At 42.4% G+C, this 22,282-nt stretch overlaps 1 protein-coding gene across 1 annotated transcript in view; it reads right to left on the bottom strand.

The window, feature by feature from the left end:
• HCRTR2 (hypocretin receptor 2) overlaps positions 1–22,282 on the bottom strand; it is a 68,103-nt gene that overhangs the window by 21,735 nt on the left and 24,086 nt on the right. The window contains exons 2-3 of the mRNA XM_006110969.4: positions 3,885–4,063; positions 2,172–2,415 (exon numbers count right to left, since the gene is read on the bottom strand). Of these exons, the coding sequence (XP_006111031.2) occupies positions 2,172–2,415; positions 3,885–4,063 (423 nt within the window). The remainder of the gene's footprint in view (positions 1–2,171; positions 2,416–3,884; positions 4,064–22,282) is intronic.

The following is a 22,282-nucleotide window of genomic DNA, read 5'->3' as shown; positions in this document are numbered from 1 at the left end:
CACGGCACTGTCACCTGTCTCATAAGAGCTCTGCAAGCAGCAACGTATCATCAGCAGTTTATGGCTTCTAATTTAGGAGTCTGAGTAAAATGAAAACATGAAAGCAGCCTGACTAGGTACAAAGTGCTGATGGGCCAGGTTGGAGGAAGAAGCCCGCATTCTCCTTTGAAGTTCAGCCACCTGCAAAGTACTAGCATGCTGAACATCAAAGGAGACCTGCATTCCTCCTCCACCCAGGGCAATGAGCTGTGCAGAACTTTTACTTAAGAAGCGTGAATCTGTTTAGCTTCTTAAGCTAAAATAAAGCTTTCAGGCTGTCTAGTAATTACAGCAGCAGGCAGGAGGAAGGACTGGTCATTTATCAGATGACTTTGTCCCTCCCACCATACTCAGACTGATGCTAAATGGGAACATACATCAGTGTTCTGCATAAAGATAAGTAGTGTCATTTCAACTGCTTAGCTGAAAACCCCAACTCTTTAGTCCTTCACACATATGCCAGAGGGAAGGAAGAGTCTTCATTTTAGATAGACCACTATATAGGCAATCTCAACCGTTCCTCGCCTATCACTCATCTGCAGGGAGGGAAGTGGAATGAAAAGTGTTTGGATCTAAGGCATAAGGGATGGACAGCCTGCAGACTGGAAAAAGAGAGACAGAAGAAGGGTCTGAAAGGATAGGTTAGAAAAAAGTAGTTGAATAGAAATGGTGAAGATTGTTATAGGTTATTGTGATATCTTATTGTTACATACTTTTTACAGTTGAACTTACAATTAAGCAAATTTGATAGGCTCAGTTATGATTCCAGGACCAACATGAAACCTTCTAAACTTTCTAAATATCACATCAGAGTCCTTCTCAGTTGATTGGCAAGTTTGCTTTAAGTAACCAGTCACAATACATGAAAATACAACATGATTACAATGTAACAAAACTGATCACAGTGATGGACTGTTTTTTTAAAAAAACACAACCTTGAAAGAGAATCTGATTGTATTTTAGTTTGACTTGAAGTGGTTAACCAAGTTTCTTTTAGCTATATGTCTCAGCAATCCTGGCTTTGCTTTCCCAAATGTGAATAATAGTACAGGTTGAATCTCTCTAGTCTGGCACCATTAGTGGTCCAGGATCATTTTAGATACCCGTGATAAGTGGACATCTGGCTGTGGCAAAGTTTATCATGGTCTCATAGTTTGTTTGCAGCCACCAGCCTTAGCTCTCAATGTTCTATGCTGTTATTTAGCAGGAATTTACCACTAAATATTTCCTAAGAGCCCAGTAAGCAGTGGAAGTGTTGGTAATGCTGCTAGACAATATTGACCCCTTGTGGTTCAGCAAATTCTCTGGTTCAGCACCAGTCAGGTGCCAGCCTCGAGAGGTATAATACTGGTGACTGAATCCAGTGTCAGGGTCTCAGTGTGCAACTCACATGCATTATTAGTGCTAGAATTATTCCAGGGCCCACCAGAGTTGATCTCAAATAGTTCAAGGATGTGGCCAGGACTAATTGCAACAGGGAATGAGACTACATGAAAGCATCTCAAATTCTAGCACTTCACAGTACAAGAGTAATCTGGAAGGACTGATTTGTACTTTTTGGATACAATTATTTGCAATAGATCATGTTTTCTAAATAACTTTAATAATGCTGTCCATTCCAAATTGTTGAATGAACTGCTTCCTATATTGCTAGCACGTTTATACATTCTGTATATTGTAGTTCCAGGAGACTTTGGAAGAATTTATATGATAGACAATTGCCAAAGTCATCCTCCCAGGAAAATGGATCAAAGTCTATTCTCTGGAAATAAACTCCATGGACCTGATTTTTGCAGTTCTTATACACTTCTAACTTCCTCTTCTCAATAAGTATAAGCATTACAGGATGGGAACAATTGTTCTTATGGAGAACATGAACATAGTCAAGACACAAAGGGGCTCTTATTGCACATCCATCTAAACTTGGCTTCCAATTTACTTTGAACATTACCAAGGCAAAGGAAGATGGATTGCAACAGTTTCTGAAAATGAGCAGTTTCAAGAACCATATAATTAAGAAAGAGCTTAAAACATTGTGGTATGCATATACAGTCCTACTACATATTAACATGCCAGGCTATTTTCATTATAGCATGTGTAAGTTCCACTCTTATGATCAATAACACACTTACCTCCCCACTGCTCATCACAAACTGTGAATAGGATGGTTTTGTTAGCTAATCCTGGGAACACACTGCTGCACTCCATAACAATAGCCTGAGGAATCATTATAACGCAGGACACAATCCAGATAATGATAATGCTGTTCCTTGCCCTCTTGGCTGTGCTTTTAAACATCAAAGGGTGACAAATTGCATACCAGCGGTCCAAAGCGATGCAGCTAAGTGTTAGTACAGACACAGAGACTGACACAGTCTAAGGAAACAGGGAAATATTGTGTCAACTTTTCCAATTTTTAACTTTGAACACCATTTATATTTTTGACACCATCAGAAATCAAATTATAGTTGATGTCCCATGAACAGAGGCTATTAAACAGTAATCCTTTCAAGAAAAACAAATCCCTTTTTATATCACTTGTCACAAAATTCCCATAAGCCTAAATCTGCCAGCCTAACTCACTCTCAGCAGTATCTTAATGTGTGCGTAGTCTCACTGGAATCAACAGGAGAACTCACAGAATGCTCAATTTGAGTATGTCAGAATCAGGCCTCAGAGTAAAACCAACCATCTTAAATCCCAAAAGTATTATTTGCAAAAGTGTTTATTTCCTCAAGTTGAAAATAAAGCTTAAAACCCTCTAGTTACACCTTGCTTTGTTGGATACATTATCTCATTGGATGTGCTATCAATATAATCTCTTCCCAGTTTTCACAAAGCCAATGGAAAATCACTGTCACATAGAAAATAATCCAGCTGTATCTGATAACAATTGGATCATTTGATTTTTCCTTTGGTTACAAACTAAATGATTGCTTGTATTCTTCCACTCAATATATTGAGTGACAGTTTCACATCTTCTCCACATTCAGTGGGATTTTCCAAACCAGGTGCAGACCAACAGTAAAAGTTGCAATAAGAATCTCCTGTAGCAGCATTATGGCTCTGAAATAAATTGGTCAATTCTGATTCTGTACAGAGGAGCACAGGGCAACACATAATCACTGATCAATTCATGGTGTTGTTATACCATACCAAAACTATGGCCCATGTTGCTTCCTTTGAAATACTGTGTTCATTGGTGGGGGGGGGGGGGGGGGGGATGATTCTGACCTCAGTTATTGTGCTGTAAATCCAGATTTCAATGTAGTTACTGTGGATTTACACCAGTGAAAAGGTACAAAGATTTATCTTATTGGAAATGCCACATTGGCCTTTCTAATCTGATAAGGAAAAGAAAGCACAACTGTTAATCACTTCATGGGAAAGGGCCTCAGAACTGACTTAGTCTAATAATAATGAATGGCAATAACTGAGGCTTACCCTGGGAGAATATGAGCAATTTCTGCTGCCTGGGAGGATAGCTGGCTATTTATACAGAGCACTTGGTGAGGTGACACTTGTCCTTGGAACCCTGAATTCCACTTTCTAACTACAGAGGCCCCAATGTATCTTGTCATGTCCAAGCAACGTGGGAGACAAACACCACTGTACTGATATTTTAAAGTTTGATGTTCACTTTGCATTGACATAAATGACTACACAAGGACAAGCATCACACAATCTGTCCCAGTATGCTTATTGACTAGGAAAGGAGAAAACTTACCAAGAATGCTAATTATTCAGCAGAAGTGAAATACCTTTAAATCAGATCAAGCCCTTCCACTAGGACATCCCAATTAAGCAGATTCTACTATACTGTTCCTTTTAACAAAGAACAATACCTGTAAATAGGGGATCACCTTGCAGAGGGTTCTGCCAAAGAACCAAGTTTCTGAAATATCCACTACTAACGTGGCTGGAAGACAAGTAATTGTGACAAGAACATCAGCCAGGGAGAGGTTTACTATGAAGTAGTTGGTAACTGTCCGCATGTGATGGTTCTTCCACACTGCAATACAAACTGAATTTGCAAAGAAGGGTTAGTATGTTTAAAACAAAATGCAGAAGGAACATTTCAATGGGACAATGCTTTATAGGAGTGACGTAATCAGAAGATGCAGAAACATTTTCTGAAAAAGGGTTTAAATATGTAGTATAATGTGTGGAACAGTTAATTTTTTTTACACCAACCATCCTGGAAGTCTGTAGAAATGGCTAGAAACAAGAATGAGCTATAGTCATGTGATCAATCAATTCTCCAAAGACAACAGCTTGGGAATTGTAGATTTAATACATAGATCAATCCATGTTATTTACAGGTACAACAGCATGTAGTAAATTTTATATAGTATAAGGCTCACAGAAATTAGTTTGTTTTTCCTATTGATTCAAACTGTAAAGTTTTACAAACCAGACAAATCACTCTTACTACATCTGAGTGCAGCAAATCAATAAGTCAGTAAGCAAGCAATGTAAAAATCTAGATTGTAGAAACCAGGGGGAAAAAGAGCTCTGTGTAATAAACTGAAATAAACCCCAAAGAGCCTGAGTTTCTGAATATTTTTGTTTTCAAGAGTGTTAAAAAGCTTCTCATTCTTCTGAAACTGGCTCCTTTAGTGCCCCATCCACCACGTCAGCAATTTTACCACAACAGCAAATGTATTAATCCTTTGTACATCCTTCTGCCCTGAGCCAAGATGGGTCATGTCTTCAAATCTGAAGCTGGATCCAAACTTTCCTTAATGTCAGTGATTTGGTGTGTGGCCCATATATTAGCTAGAGGAGAGTGCAAATCTGTGTTTGAACTCTTCCCGTAATTGAAGCAGGTTTTAGAGTTTTAGTCTGGAGTCTTGAGCTCACTAAGGCTGTGTGTATACTACAAGCCTCTTCCGCACAAGGAATGCAAATGGAGTGCTCATTTGCATATGTTATGGTCTCATTTGCAGTTTCTCTTCGGATCCCTTTTGCTCAAGAGTGGCGAGGAGTCCTGTGGAACCTTATAGACTAACCGAAGCGTTGGAGCATAAGCTCTCATGGGCAAAGACCCACTTCGTCAGATGCTCAAGAGGTTTTTACACAAAAAAGGGCTGTGTAGATGTCTCCTTTTTGCTCAAAACCTCCCTTTTGCGCAAAAGCCATTCTTCCTCATTTTTTGGAAGATGCAGTCTCAGAGTGTGTCTCCACTGGAGGGCTTCACTCGAAAGATGCTATGCAAATTGAGCTACATCAACTGCGTATCTTATTTCTAAATAGCTTATTTCGAAATATGGAGCGTCTACACAGAACTTATTTTGAAATAGAGCACTCTTTCTCTGACTTCCCTTATTCCTCATACAATGAGAGTTACAGGAGTCGGAATAATGCTATCTGCTACTGGCTGTGATGTTATTGCCCACCTCCTCAACAGTGTGTGCAGATCTTTGCTGTTAGATGTACCCTAGAAAGGAGTAAATCTGAACAGATAAACCCTCCAGGGTTTGGCTTGTGAAAGTTATGTTAACTGGACCCTGCTATTTGGGAGGAAAGACAGTAGACTGATCCCAGAATAATCAGCTGTACACTGATATTCTAGATTGCGTTTTACTGAACTTGACTGCTTTAATCCGTATATCAGGTATACTGCTCCCTCCAGTTCTTGGTGTCTGCCATGCCCAAGGAATGCTGGGTAGAGTCCTCAGCCATCTTGCAACTTCAGAGCTGCTACCAGGAAAGAGCCTCTGCTTTCTGTCTCCTATTTGAAGCTGGGGCGGGGAGGGGAAGAAAGGGGGCGGGAAGGAGAGTTAGGGTGGTCAGTCCCAGTAGTCCAGGGATGACTGCTAGAGCTCCAACTGCTGTCACCACCCAGAGGGCAGATGGTTTGATTAATACAAAAATCCAGATAATGAAGGCTCAGATAAAGGGGCATATCAATAAAACATTGTGTTCAGCTGATACTTATATATACTCTGGCTAGGGAAACTAAAGTTCAGTATTTTATTTTAATCATGAGAACCACAGATTTCTAAGGAGTTTTTCAATCAGACAATTTGAGGAGTTTTATCATAGAAAATTAGGATTGAAACAATAAAAGAATCCCTGAACAAACCATGATTTAATGTTACATGCAAGCCATGTACAGAGCCCTAGATATATTGCAATTCAAAAGAAGTAGTTGAGAGAGATACAGAAAGTGGAGAGGGAAGAGAGTTTAAGATGAGCAGAGGAGAAGAGATTCAAAAAGGAAAGAGAAAAGATAGGGAAAGGAATAAGTAAATCAGAGAAGTGCCCTTTGAAACCTCAATCCTACCCAATCTGTAAACATGTCACCTCTATAATACTCCACTCAAATCTCCCCTGCAATTTAAAAAAAAATATTTTTTGCTATTTTAATTTTACAGTGAGGAACAAGAATCTTATTCAAAGTGATTGCTGTTCTTATCTTTGCCACTTAGCGTCAGTAAAAGCTTGGGAACTAAAATGCCTTACCATGCTGTATGTGCCCTGTCACTTTGCCCTTTTTAGAAGAAGTTTTGTCACTATATCAAATGAATCCAGCAGAAGACAGCTTCTAAGAGGATTGATTGCATTGAGTTTGAAGTTTGGTGAAGAGATACATTGTGGATTCTGGCCATTATTCACACAGAGTGCAAAAACTTCATTGTCTTCAAGAGGAGCGCAATGAAAGGAAATAGATTTCTCAGAAAGAATGCAAATTTTGTCAGAAAATATTTATGAGCACAGAAAAAAAATGGGTTACAGAGAATGGCTTACATCTCATGAGAGATTTGACTTGAATTTACAAATGCACACAAAGGCATATAAGAGATTAAATTTAAGAAAAGTAGTCTGAGATCTGTATTATTGAGTAACGTATGTGTCAGATATCTCATTATATTCCAATACAAAACCTCAGATGTGACAGCATAGAGGGATTTCTAAGCCTATGGTCTTCAGCAAAAGATGTGCTCCCAATGGTTTTAAATGTCTTGGCATATCTTAATTATAGTTGTATAACAACACATATTTAATCACCTGCAGTTCATTGTATATAAAGCTGAATATGAAAACACCATGAAGACTACAGGCTAATGTAAAATGGTGCCTATCTCCTCCAAGGAATAGGCTGCTATCAGTACATATGGTATGAGGTGTAGTCTGTCCATTGACTTCTACTATGCTTCTGCTTTTAATGTGTGATCTAGACACTAATCCTAAACCAGTTCAGTAACACTTCAAGAGGGTCCAACTAACCTCTCATTTAATGTGTTTCCTTCCAGTTTGACCTCTAAACCCAAATGAAACCATAACTGCATTGGCATAGTTTTTACCATAATTGCCATAAGTGAATGAAAGGTGAAGTTCTGAGTTATTTCATTGACAGACACTATGTAAAAATCTGGATTCATAGAAAGCATCTTTGTTTCCCTCTTTCTTTATGCTTCCTTTACTTCCTGCTGTCCAATGTATTCAGTGACATCACAATTCTCTGCATTGAGCTGTTACAACAAACTCCTATGGAAGTGATTCTGGTGTTCAAACACTGGTAGATGATATCTCCAAATGTGTCATTTCAGAAGAAAAGAGGAAAAACTTCAATTTTATGCACATTTTAATAACAAGAAACAGTCTGATAAACGCCTTTACTGAAACATTACCACCACACCACTTCATGTTGCTCTACTCTAGGGGCCCTGTTTATGTTTCATAGTTAAATGTGATCAAGTTAAATAATTTTATAATGCTTCATTGTTCTGCTTATGAGCTCTAACAAATCACCTTACAAGGTGGAATGACTAATCTAGGAAATGCTTAATGAAAAAAATCCACACATAACAATGGTCACACTTGTTGGTCATCTGTTGTAATAACTAAATAACACTAGAGCAATATTTGCAAGAAATAAGGAACACTGCTATTACCGAGGAAATATTACCAAAGGAAGGTTATTTGGAAATATTGTTCATTACCTAAAATGGTTTTAAGTGTTCTTAGTGCATATATTTCATACATGGCTGATTTTGCCACCTTCTTTGGTAGCTATAGTACGATTTTTCACATTCTTACACAGCTCTATATAATTAGTTGCAAATATTTATATAAGAACAACTCTGCATAAATTGGAATACATTTTAAAAGTCTTTTATAATATCATGCCATTATACACGTTGAGCATACTTATAGGTGCAAATGATAGGTTTTAGACATCACAAGTTGCTTAGCCATCTAAATGATACTAAGTGTTTCTGAAACTGATTACAAAAGCAAAATGAGTTGCACCGATTATGTCTATTTATCTAAAAGAGTATTCAAAAGGCAGTTAATTAGTGGAGTGTTTTAAGGAAAGAACCCTTTTCATTTATTATAATAAGAATCAGTGACAATGAGATGCTTCTTCCTGACACAAAATTCTAAAGGAAAAAAATAGAAGTCAGTCCTGAACCAAGCTCAAAACTGAAAACAAACCAAAACCATGTTTATTCACAAACATTTGGTAAACTGTAAAAACAATAATGCTGTGTCTAGACTACACCTCTCTGTAGAGAGATGTAAATTAGGTACATCGAAATTGCTAATAAAGCAGGGATTTAAATATCCTGTGCCTCATTAGCATAAACATGGCTGCCGCTTTTTTTCAAAACAGAGTTTTTTTGAAAAAACTGGCAGTCTAGATGCAGATCTGTCGAAAATAAAGCCTTTTTCGACAGATCTTGTAAACCTCATTTTTTACTGGGCAAGGAAAACCTCAATTTAATCCAACCTTTGGGAGGAGGGAGGGAGCAGTGGCCATGAAACACTGAGGGAGTCCTGGGGTCTTCTTTAAAAATTTCCAACAACCTCCCCTGCAGCGCGTGCAGACACTTCTGCACCTAGGAGAGGCACCCAGGAGACCTGGCCAGAGAGGAAAGCACCACATGTGCTGGAGCTCCTGCATAAACAGGAACTCTGTGGTGTTTCTGTGCTTGTTGCCCTTCCCCCGGACTAGGCAGCTGCGAAGAGGCTGGAGCTGGAGGGAAGGGAAGCTCCCAAGTCCCTTCCTCACATAGGGTGGCCACACACTGCCAGCATTGCTCCCTGAACAGTTAAGGAGGATGGAGGGGAAACGGGGAATCCCTTGCAAGAGTGTGAGGGAAAGGAAACCCCTCCCCAGCCCCTTCCCTGTATGAGGTGCCTTTAGGGAGGAAGGGGTGGCCACAGCTGGGCAAGGAAAAGCAAATTCAACCATCACACTGAAATTCTAAAATAAAAAACTAAAAAAAGAATATCACACCACATCAAGGGAGGTTATTATGGGATTTTTCTGTGTGTACACTTTTTTTTGGCTTCTCAATTTTTGTGTGACCCCCAACTGATATCTCTGAGGATTAGTGGCCCTGATCCATAAAAGGTTCCCTATCCCTGAGCTACACAATTGTTGTCATTGAAGTTGCGTAGCTTAATTCAACTTCAGTCCTTCTGTGTAGACGAACCATTTGGTACATGTGATGGGTTGCCCGCCCTACACAAGGCCTGTGCTTGGAGGAAACCCAGGGAGAACTAAGGCTCAATTGTTAATGAAATCCAGCTGGAAGAGGAGCTGTGTGGGGTGTATAGAGTGGAAGTTGCCAGTAGAGAGGGCTGCAGTCATACTTCCTGATAGAGTTAGAGCCTGTAAAAGACAGGGTCAGAAGCAGTTTAGGGAAAGAGCAGTAAGGTCTGAGAAGAACTGCTGGTTTGGATTGGAACCCAATGTAAAGGGTGAATTCAGGTTCCCCCAGTGGCTGCCGTGGGAGAGACAGCACAGTGAAGATAGAGATTGCCAGAAAATTTGAGGAAGGAGACTATGATGAGACCCAGGAAGCAGAAGACGATTGTGACTTGGTTAGAGGTTTGAGCCACAAGGAAAAGTTCAGCACTAGTGGGGGAGAGGCTGCATAACAAGTTCCCGGGGCAACAGGCTGAATGACTGCCAGACAGGGCAAGAGGAATTGGCAAGCGAATCCTCCCTTCCCTACCCCCCGCCAAGCAGCAAGGAGGCTCCAGTAGACAGTGAACTGCAGCTTCCTTGACAGTATCCCCATCTTCACTTGTAGGACAACCCACTGCTCACAATAAAGGGGGTGTGGAGTAAGAATAAACTAGGTAGCTTCACCTTAGGACCAAATATTTTGACCTGAAAATAAGCAGCCATGGCTTTTCCCAGTTTCCTTTGCCCTTCCTACACACACAAGCACACACAAAGGGCAGTAGTAGACTGTACACATGTGTGTGATATAGTACTCAGTATACCAGCCAACTGAATGTACAGCAGGAGTCTCACCTACTGGCACCAGGAAATCCAGTTGACACAAACACCTAGGCTACGTCTACACTGGCCCCTAATTCCGGAAAAGTCATGCAAAGCAAGTAAGTCAGAATAGGGAAATCCGCGGGGGATTTAAATATCCCCCGCGGATTTAAATAAACATGTCTGCCGCTTTTTTTCCGGCTTGGAAAGTAGGAATAAGAGATCCTCCGGAAAAGGGCTTTATTCCGGAGGATCGCGCCAGTGTAGACCCTTTTTTCCGGCTTTTCCCCAAGCTGGAAAAAAAGCGGTGGACTTGTTTATTTAAATCCGCGGGGGATATTTAAATCGCCCGCGGATTTCCTTATTCTGACTTACCTGCTTTGCATTTCTTTTCCGGAATTTGGGGCCAGTGTAGACATAGCCCTACGGTATGTCTACACAGCAATACAAGCACAGGCTTGAGCCTGGCCTCAGGCCTAAAGCCCCTTGCAGCCATACAGCAGTTGTGTAAACCTAGAACTTTAACCTAAGGTCCCAGGACCTGCAGGACTGGAAGGTATAAGACCAGATTTAAGCTGGGACCTAAGGTCTGAGCCCTATGGTTTTCCTGTGTGCACATGACCCTGGCTTGACTCCGATCCTGGAAGTCTTGTATCCCAGAATTCCTTGGGGGCAGCTTCCTTAATATTCTCGGTGCTAACAATCTGTGGTTCAGTCTGTTGCACTCTATTGTGAATGGCAGCAGTTGAGATCAGCATTAGCCCATTATCTGCTGAACTCAGGTCTGCGAGCACATACTGGGAGAGCCTGCAGGGTTTTCAAATGAGACAGATCAGATAAGAGTGAGTGTGTGCATGTGTGTGTGTGGGGGGGGGGGGAAGGGTTACAGACGTACTTGCTAACAGGGATTTTGAAACAAACTATCAATATAACTGAAATGGGTATGATCACAGCGTTATTTTGTTACTCTGCAAGGTGAGGATGACCATTCCCTGCACCATCAGAGCCAATGTGCTTGCACACAGGCCATGTTCAGAATGTCCCGCTGTCCCTGGGAGTGGGGGGTGCCTGGAGGCCACACCCATGTCCCTGTGGTGTATGTAGCATGGGTGGGGAAGGGGGAGATGTCCCCTGCCTCTGTGTAGAGTGGCCTTGTGGAGGGAGGACGTTCTGCTGTGTCCCTCCCCAGAGTCAGGAGAATGTCATGCCTCCTCACACATGCATGTGGCTAACAGGGTAAGGCCCCTGTGTGGCAGCCAGCTGGGGCCACATGCCCAGGGGTGGCATGGTACATGCTCGCACATGCACAGGTTGCTGCATGAACCGTGAACAGCAAGGCCTACACACGCAGTCCCTAGATCCCGTCCTCTCTCCCTCCCCCCACAAGGGCACTCACATGGTGTTGCCTCCCTGGCCTGAGATGACACCGGTGACAGATCTGCTGGGGCAGCTCAGGGGTCCTGACTCATCGGGGTGGCGATGATGGCCTCCTCTGGCTCCTGGCTCTCCTCCTCCTCCTCCTCCTCCTCCTCAATGCCCTGGTCAGGGCCCTCTGCCCCAGGGTTGAGGACCATTTGGGGGGCACGGACTGTGCCGTCCTCCAGGATGCAGTCAAGGGCATTGAAATAGGAGCAGGTGTGTAGGTCTGCCCCTGGTTGGGAGCTGCCCCCTGTGGCCCTGGCATAGGCCTACTGAAGCTCCTTTATTTTCATCCACACCTGCTCCTGGGTGCACATGTGGCCTTTGGTGGCCAGGCTGTCAGCCATCCTCCTGTAGACGGATGAGTTCCTGTGTCTAGTGCAGAGATCATGGACCTTGGAGGCTTCCCCCCCCCCCCCCCCCCCAACCTCAATCAGGTCCATGATCTCCGCACTAGACCTGGAAGGTGCCCGCCTATTCCGGCCCCTGGCAGGCTCCTGGGAGCTGGGGGACTGGTCCTGCGGAGTGGTGGAGGGCTGGCTACCGGTGGCTTGCTGGCTCATGTTGTGGGGCCACCGGGTCAGGGGCAGTGACTGCTGGTTCTGGGCTGGCAGGCCTGGAGCTGGCACAGGCACTGTGACCAGGCTCCAAGGAGGGGTGGAGGGGGAGGGAGAGGAGTTTTCCTGGTTGTGCCCAGAGTGGCCACCAGGGCACCCTGGGAAGGGCTGGAGGCCCCCTATTTTGAAATAAGTGACTACACAATGCTTATTTCGATTTAGCTATTTTGAATTTGGCTTTATTCCTCATGGAATGAGGTTTACCAAATTCAAAATAAGCACTCCACTATTTCGAATTAATTTCAAAATAGCAGTTATATTTTGAAATAACTTTGCTGTGTAGACATACCCTTCAACTGCAGTCATTCTATTAAGACGGACCAAAGGTGCTCATTATGACATTTATGTACTCATATGCTCCTTGGAGGCACCTGTGTCCCACCAATAGCACTGTCACAGTCAAGGAGAAGAGTAATTGTAGAGTTTTCCTACTGTGCACCATTTTCCTAGGGCAAAAATGTGTTGACACTGGTGGGGGGAGAGGGGGGAGTGCTAGGCACTTTGGGAAATAGTTACTTTGAGATACTGTGCACTGTAGTGTGGACACCAGACCCTAAGTTCAAGTAGAGGTTAGAAATTCTTTACCTAGGATTAAAGTGCAATGTAGATACTGAAGCCCAGGGCTCCCTGACATAGGACAGCTGACGAGTTCCACTGACCTGAGGCTTACATTGCTGTATAGACAGATGGCTAGTCACTCTACTCCTTAAAAGAGATGAAACATGTAGTCCAATTAAAGTAAGCAAACAAGTACAAATAATTAAAAATAAAGGCGGGTATAAGTAAACGTACCCCCAAAATACCTTGGGGGCAGTAATAAGATTGTTATATCTGGAGCTGGGACCAGAGTCAGGTATTACAAAAGCTCATTTTACAAAATTTGACCATCGCATCCAAAGTGATATAAAAGACTGTGTGCTAATTAAACAGTGCATCCTTACAGCCAAATGGCACATCAATATTTGCAGATTCACTTATTCCAAGCTAGAAGGTACCATTGTAGTCATCTAGTGGGCTAGCCTCCGATATAATATATGCAGGAGAACTTCCCCGAATAATTCCTCGATCAGATCTACTACAATAGAGTTTGATCTTGATTTGAACATAGTGATGCAGAATCTGTCACAATCCTTGGTAAAATGTTCCAATAATTAATTACTTTCTGTTAAAAATGTGTGTCTTATTTCCAACCTGAATTTGTGTAGCTTCTACTTCCAGTAGAAGCTACACAATAGCTTCTTGGATAAGTTTACTTTGTTAGACTGAAGTTTACTTTGTTAGACTATTAAACAGCTGTTCCCCCTATAGTTAGTTACAAATTAATTAAATCACTTCTGGAACTTCTCTTTGATTGATTAAATAGATGGTGTTCCATGGGTCTATTATTGTAAGTCATTTTTCTGATCCTTTAATAATTTTTAAGACTCTTTTCTAAACCCTCTCCAAGTTTTCAATACCCATGTTGAACTGTGGAACATTAAAACTGGACACGGTATCCATGCAGCTATCACGCCAGTGCCAGTACCAGTATTAGTACCACTCACACCAGAGTGGTATATAGACCACTCTACTCCTGCCTGAGACAACTCCATTTTTGCATTCCAATATCACATTCACTCTTTTGGCCACAGCATCGCTCTGAGAGTTCATGGTTAGGTGATTATAGCTCTTCAATCTTTTTTTCAGAGTACATACATTTATGTTTTACCATGTTAACATGCATACTGTATCCTTGCACCCAGCTTACCAACTGATCTAGATGACTCTGAATCTGTGAATGTGATATTTACCATTCCTCTAATTTTTGTGTCATCAACTTTATCAATGATACTTTTATGTGTGTGGGGGGGTTCAGGTCATTGATAAAAACTCTGTGGGATCCCACCATAAATACAACCTCCTGCTGATGATTCCCTCTTTGTAGTTTCTATAATTGTTACACACTAGGGTGAAAAACCTCTCGGCTGTGTCTACACTGGCAAGTTATTCTGGAAAATCAGCCGCTTTTCCGGAAAAACTTGCCAGCTGTCTACACTGGCCGCTTGAATTTCCGGAAAAGCATTGACGATCTAATGTAAAATCATCAGTGCTTTTACGGAAAAACTAAGCTGCTCCAGTTTGGGCAAAAGTCTTTTTCTGGAAAACTGTTCCGGAAAAGGGCCAGTGTAGACAGCACAGTAGTGTTTTCTGCAAAAAAGCCCCGATCGCGAAAATGATGATCGGGGCTTTTTTGCGGAAAAGCGTGTCTAGATTGGCCACGGACGCTTTTCCGGAAAAAGTGCTTTTCCAGAAAAGCGTCCTGCCAATCTAGACGTGCTTTTCTGAAAAAGCTTTTAACGGAAAACTTTTCTGTTAAAAGCATTTTCGGAAATTCATGCCAGTGTAGACGTAGCCCTCATGTTTCAAGGCTCTATGAAGTTACATTTATTAGCATATAGTATAATAAAATATGTATAGTGAAGATAATAAAAATAGTAATACAAAAATAGATCAAGAAAATAATTACACAAATTTTAAGGATTTCATTACTATTTTTATTGTTCATATTCCAATGGTGTCCAAAAGACCCAGCCATGATTGGGGGCCCATTGTTCTAGGCTGTATACAAACTTCTAGAAAGAAAACCAGATCCTACATTCAAGTGCTTACAACCTAAATAGATAAGACAGGTGCATGGTTGGAAGAACTCAAAAGTATTACGTTTATAGACAGTGAGCTGAATCACAAATAAATTAAGTGACTTACATGGTTGCCTAGGAAGTATGTGACAGTACCAGGTTCTCTCAGCTCCAGTATTTGGGCACTTTATATCAATGTTTACTAACAAAGCTTCAAAAGTCACAGTGCAATGAATCTTACAAAGCTCCGTGACATTTCAGAGGCCATTAGCAAGGAGGTGGACTTGATAACTCAATAGGTCCACTTGGTAGTTATTTAGATATCTTCTACTAGGGATGTAAGGAAGTAGTTGAGTTGACTACTCAGCTACTTGCATTTCCCTCTCCCCTATCCCCACACTTGCTGCCTGTATATCAGAAGCAGCAAGGATTGGGGAAACAAGAGCCAGTGCTAAGGAAAGACAGCTTCAAAGCCAGAACTGTCTCTGTGGTGCCACTTGCACTCCTATCTCCTCCCCCGCCCCCGGCCACCCCCGCTCCTGCTGCCTGTCCACTTGGCTCTTACTACATTTAAACTGAAGAACCGCAGTGGGGTGTAACTCCTGAACCCAGCATGAGCTGGGACTGAGGCTTCCTCCCATGTCTACTAATCGTGTAATCAGTACGAATTCCATTGACTACATGAGTAGCTAATGACTCACATCCTAACATCCCTATCTTCTACATATCTTATCACAAGTTGAGTTTCCACATTTGATGAGATCACATGTGTATTTCAGTGTGTCATGACAGTGTGTGATGTATTTTTTATTGATTTTCATACAGAAACGACAATGACAGGTACTAAAAGATAAATATCTTACAGTCTGTGCATGTCTTCAAATACTGCATGTTTCACAGGCTCTCCAAAAGTCATATGCAATTTCACAACTTGTCACAGTTGAAAACCCAGCAGTTCAAAACTAGACAATACCTTAGGGTATGTCTACACTACAGCGCTAATTCGAACTAACTTAGTTCGAATTAGTTAATTCGAACTAAGCTAATTCCAACTAACGGATTCAGACTAAAAAACTAGTTCGAATTAACGTTTTGCTAATTCGAACTAGCATGTCCACATTAAGTGGACCCTGACCCGGGGTTAAGGATGGCCGGAAGCAGTGCCGGCAGGGCATCAGAGGAGGACTTACAGCGTGGAGATGCTGTCTCAGGCTAGCCGAGAGCTGTGCTTAAAGGGTTCCGACCCCCACCCCGGACAGACAGTTCTCAGGGGTGCCCCGCTTGCAAAGCAGCCCTGGCTTGGATTGCCCGGAGTGTCCACACTGGGCACATCACACCACTCGGCCATCAGCCCAGCTGCACTTGCCGCAGGCTGCCATTTGGGGAGAGGGGGCAATTGGGGGGCTGCAGGAGAGCTTCCACCCCCAGAAGCCCGCAGAGCCAGCCCAGTCCTCCCCATCGGGGGCTTGTAACCCATTCCTCCCTCACCTCCTTCCACTTACCCTTCCCTAGCCACTCTTCTTGATGTACAAAATAAAGATAACGTGTCTTCCAAAATGTAATCTGTCTTTATTGAACAAAACTGGGGGAGACTGGGAAAAGGAGGTGGGAGAGGGGAAAAGAGAGGCTAGGAGAGGGGAGGGCAACTAAAATGATCAGGGGTTGGGAACAGGTCCCATATGAAGAGAGGCTAAAGAGACTGGGACTTTTCAGCTTAGAAAAGAGGAGACGGAGGGGGGGACAGGATAGAGGTCTCTAAAAGCAGGAGTTGGGTGGAGAGGGTGCATACAGAAAAGTTCCCATAAAGAAGGACTAGAGGACACCAAAGGAAAGGAATGGGTATCAGGCTTGAAACTAGTAACAGAAAGTTGTTCTTCACAAAGCAAAGAGTCAACCTGTGGAACTCCTTGCTGCAGGAGGCTGTGAAGGCTACAACTAGAACAGAGTTTAAAGGGAAGTGAGATCAAGTCATGGAGGTTGGGTCCATGGAGTGCTATTAGCCAGGGGGTAGGAGTGGTGTCCCTGTCCAAGGTTTGTGGAAGGCTGGAGAGGGATGGCACGAGACAAATGGCTTGGTCACTGTCTTCGGTCCATCCCCTCCAGGGTCCCTAGAGTTGGCCGCTGTCGGCAGACAGGCTACTGGGCTAGATGGACCTTTGGTCTGACCCAGTACGGCCATTGTAAGCTCAGGGCTCAGGGTCGAGGGTCTCAGTGGACCCCCTTGATTCTCTTGCACACCTGCTCCTGGGTGGCCAAGCTGGCAGCTCTCCTGCCCGAGCCAGCCACTTTCCTGTGCCTAGTGCGGAGATCGTGGATGAGGTCCACCTGCCAGCCTGCTCCCGGGAAGAGGGGGTGGGCTTGGGGGCATCGGGTGGCTGGCTCGATCCGTGCCAGGTGCAGGGTCTGCTGGCTGGGTGCTGGCAGGCTTGCACCTGGCACGGGCACCGTAGCCAGCCCGTACCCCTTTAAGGGGTCCAGGGCCAGGAGGGGGGCAGATGAGTTTCCCTGGTGCTGGCCAGAGTGGCCACCAGGGAAAACTGGGGAGGGCTAGCCTCCCACTAGTTCGAATTAAGGGTCTACACAGCCCTTAATTCGAACTAGTAAGTTCGAACTAGGCTTAATCCTTGTGGAATGAGGATTACCTAGTTCGAACTAAGCGCTCCGTTAGTAGGAATAAGAGCCTCCGGAAAAGGGCGCTTTTTCCGGAGGATCGGGGCCAGTGTAGACGCTCTTTTCCAGCTTTTTTAAAAGCCGGAAAAAAGCGGCGGACATTTTTATTTAAATGCCGCGGGGGATATTTAAATCCCCCGCGCATTTCCCTACTACGACTCATTTCCCTACTACGACTCCCTACTTCCGGAAAAGGGGCCAGTGTAGACGAGCCCTGCATGTTTACTCTATTTTTATTTTTTTTTAAAAGTCACCAGTGAGTTTTTCAACATTTTTACTAATGATATGGAAAAAAGGATGAGGAACATATTAATTAAATTTTCAGAGGGGAGTAAATTGGGAGGTTTTGCAAGAAGTAGTTAAGACACAGGAAATAACACAAAACGACCTCTAATAAGGAAGCTATCAGATTCTAGGGCTGTCAGTTTGGCATCTTTTATGAGTAGTGAGCACTTAACTATTAATATCTAAAAATAGGAGTACAAAATAAAATGAGATACAACTCAGAAAAATAATAAAAACAGATGCACAAAAGGAATAAGATAGCTGGAAAACAATAATGCTGAAATCCATAATCAACAGGATATGATAACCTAGAACTATGATGTGCTGGCCATAAAAGGTTGATGCAGTCCTGGGCTGCAGGTAAAAAAGCATCTTCTCACCAATCACAGAGGTGATTGCTCTGTGTTTATATGGCACACTCGGCTCTGGTGTTTTCAACACTAGACAGATGTAAAAAAACTGAAGCAAATTCATAGAAGAGTTTCAAAAGGAGTAAGTGTTTAGATTATGTTCCCTTTGTGCCATTCAGAAAACTGAAACATTTTCATATAGATATGTCAGAGAGTTCTCAGCCAAAACCTGATGTGAAGGAACCACTGCCTGCTTCTGGTGCGTGATAGCTACTTTCCTGATTAATGAAATGGTAAGACTGAAATACAATGCATGAAGGAAAATGTAGGAATCTATTTTTGATTGCCAAGCTAACTGAAATTTATTAGTGTGAAATAGATCCCCATGTGACACACTGGAATTCCCACCTATAATTAAAAATATACACGGGACAACAATTGGTAATGATGGGCAAGATAATGCTTTCAGAGATTTCAACCAAATAATACCTATAAATCTATAACTTTTAAAATCATGATTTGAGATGTTGTAGGCTGCTTCTATATTCTCTATCTATACTTAGGTTCTTATAAAATATTGCATGGTATGGCCTCCGCAGTATGGCATGTAAGAACCTAGAGACAAAAATTCTATATGCTGGAAATTTGCCCCTGCTCATTAGAAATTAGAATAATGGGATAATTATCTTTTTGCATAAGACTCATTTTTTAAATTGGTCAACTGGATAATCTTTGTCTATGAGTGAGCTGGGAGGAGGGAAGGGACTGACTACATCAGGGGATTGGAGCCAGACAAAGATTCAGAGGATGATTAGGTTTCCAGGAATTGAAAATTGTTACAATTTCCCTGTTATTCAGACACTTCTGTGACATGAGTTTGTGTATTCAGATGTTGAATTCAGCTATAAATGAGCTTTCAAATATAGCAAAGGCAGCCTTTTAGGCTAAATAAAAAGTATGGGGAAAAAACTTATATTAATACAACAGAGACTATTCTTGGATTTAGCAAAGGTGGAAAGGACGAATGGATAAGTAATGTCACATGGGACCTGTTGTAGTAAGAAAACTAGCTAAGTAAATCTACTCACTGTCTTATAACCAGAAAAAGGTTAAACAAAAACAAAAACAGAAGACCACAAAGATAAAGATGAAATGGTAAAAAGATCATCCAGGTGGTATATTAAGAGCACATATAAATAGACAGACATCTGAAGCAGAAATATCAACAGTTAAAGGAGATGTAAACTCTTTATCAAAACCTAAATGGGAATGGTCCAGTAAAAATAAACAAAGGATAACCCTCAACTTAGAAGAGCAAAATAATAGATTGACAGAGTATTTCCATGACAGTGTGTGCATACCCCTCACTGGCCCAGGAGATCTCAATGCCTTGTGGGTGGAGGAAGTCCCACCCCCAGCCACACTTGGCATGCTCCCAGGGAGCAGCTCAGCTCAGTCTGGGCTGGACACTGGAGAGGAAGGACATTCTGGAGGAGCTCCAGAGGTGGGCCAGCCAGAAGCCCAGACAATGGCAGCCAGAGATCTGGGAGATTGAATCAAGCCTCCAGACCCGGCAGAGCTGCGGGAGGAGACTGGCATTGATGACACAGCAACTACGTGGATCACCCCAGTGCCAGATCTGGTAGGAAATGACCAGGGACGGTTCATGAGTAGTATCTCTCACCCAAGTGAGCTCAGTGTGTTTTGGTGGGCTTCCCCACTGAGCCAGTGGCAGACCACTCCCTCACTGACAGGGCCCCATGTCCTGGTGGAGTAGAGTGGGCCCAGGCCCCCCTACTGGGGCTGCTCCCCCAAGCCCCTGTGATTCTAGCCATTAGGTTGTGCTGTCCTGAACCCCAGGGCTGTGTTATTGACTCTTACTGACTCTAGCCATTAAGCTGTGATACCCTGAACCCTAGAGCTATGTTATGTGGCCATTGCGCTGCACTGCCTCAGGAGGAGGCTTACTCATGATGGGACAGGTACCCTTAAGAGTCACCTCCTTCCCATCAGGAGTAATATTTTGATAAGGAAGAGAAGATGAAAGAGGATGAATTGAATGTAACCATAAAAAGTTTAAATAACATCACCATGTGAAAATCAAATCTCAATAGAACTTCTTAATGTAAATGGAGATATCAACATAAAAATCCTGCCATGTCTCCTTGGTTTGGTCCAGAAGAAGAAACACACCCCAGAAGAATGAAGAGAAATTATAATCAAACTCCCCAAAGGAGGGGATAAGAGTGAATGGCATGGGACTGTGGTGATTTCAATTCCAGAGGAAGCTTTCTATGTAAATCTTAAATAGAACAACAAGATGCTCAAACAGATCTTGCGTAAACCAGAATTTCAACCTGTGCAATAAAGTAAGAGTAAAGTATGTATGGTAGCTGCCAGTAGTCCTAAATTTTGTGGAATTCTCAAAGGCTACGTCTACACTGGCCCCTTCTTCGAAAGGGGCATGCTAATTTTGAAAGTGGGAATAGGGAAATCCGCGGGGGATTTAAATATCCCCCGCGGGATTTAAATAAACATGGCCGCCGCTTTTTTTCCGGCTTTGGGAAAAGCCGGAAAAAAGCGTCTAGACTGGCCCGATCCTCCGGAATAAAGCCCTATTCCGGAGGATCTCTTATTCCTACTTCGAAGTAGTAGGTGAAGTAGGAATAAGAGATCCTCCGGAATAGGGCTTTATTCCGGAGGATCGGGCCAGTCTAGACGCTTTTTTCCGGCTTTTCCCAAAGCCGGAAAAAAAGCGGCGGCCATGTTTATTTAAATCCCGCGGGGGATATTTAAATCCCCCGCGGATTTCCCTATTCCCACTTTCAAAATTAGCATGCCCCTTTCGAAGAAGGGGCCAGTGTAGATGTAGCCAAAGTGTTTCATAATGGGGATAGAGAATCACTGTGGCAGGTAATACAAATCTATGGATTCCCCACTAAAGTCATTCAAATTAAAAAAAAAATCACCAGAACACTCACTATACAGTTCAGATAACTTGGGACTTAATAGTCTGGCTTAATTTTTCCACATATGTCAGGAAAGATAGGAGATAAGATGCTATCTTGTTTGGTGTCAATATTGACTTTGTTATGTGACAGACTATGTGTATGGAAACAGGTACTGAGCAGATAGATGGTGAGCTCAGAGACTGACTTTGCATACAATATCTGTCTTATAAATAACTCAGTCAAAGATAGGCAGAAAGACCAATGTTTTTGCAAATTCTGACAAGCAAACAGGTCTTATCAATAAATCAAAGATGGAAGTTATGAAAATTAATTTCTCTGTCAGTGATTTTATCTGCTTGGAAGGTAAAATTTTGAAAACTCATTAATTTCACTTATCTTGGATCTGTCATTAGTTATACTGATGGGACTGTGTTTGATGTAAATGCCAGAATGGGAAAAGTGACTGTTATAGTTACAAAAACTCAATACCTTACACAATTTCATGTGATTAGTAAAAATATAAAGCTTAAGATCTTTAGAAGCAATACTCTACACATCCTCCTATATTGAGGAGAGTCCTGGGAAAATAGTAAGTCCATGAAATGCAAACAGAATAGCTTTTGGTGAAGGTGCCTGCCTGGAATAATTAAAATAAAATGGACTTACAAAATAAGCAATTAAGAAGTCATAGAATAGGTATGACTGCCTACAACAATACAAGTAGTGTGGAAGAAGACCTGGACACACCTGGGACATCTTTTAAGAATACATAATACTAGGCTATCTAGACAAGTATTTCTTGGGTGATTCCAGGGACTGAATCAGTGATGGAGAGATACACTCCATAGCGTAATAATGCATGTAATGGCATTATTTCATGTCAATATAAAAGACCAGGAATAACAAGCCCAAGATAAGGATGGATTGGTACTATAGGACTTCTGCCATACACACTTGAGGCTTTGGGAAGAATGAGAGTGGATGACTCAACTACTCAGTTTTTCACTTCCATGTTGAACATACAAAAATAATTATAATTAGCACTAAGGGTATGTCTACACTACAGAGAAGGTCAAAGCTGCTGCTG

This window comes from Pelodiscus sinensis, chromosome 3 (assembly GCF_049634645.1).
Source record: "Pelodiscus sinensis isolate JC-2024 chromosome 3, ASM4963464v1, whole genome shotgun sequence".
Lineage (NCBI taxonomy): Eukaryota > Metazoa > Chordata > Testudines > Trionychidae > Pelodiscus > Pelodiscus sinensis.
The sequence above is the reverse complement of the archived record's forward strand: the minus strand, read 5'-3'. Positions and strand labels throughout refer to the sequence as shown.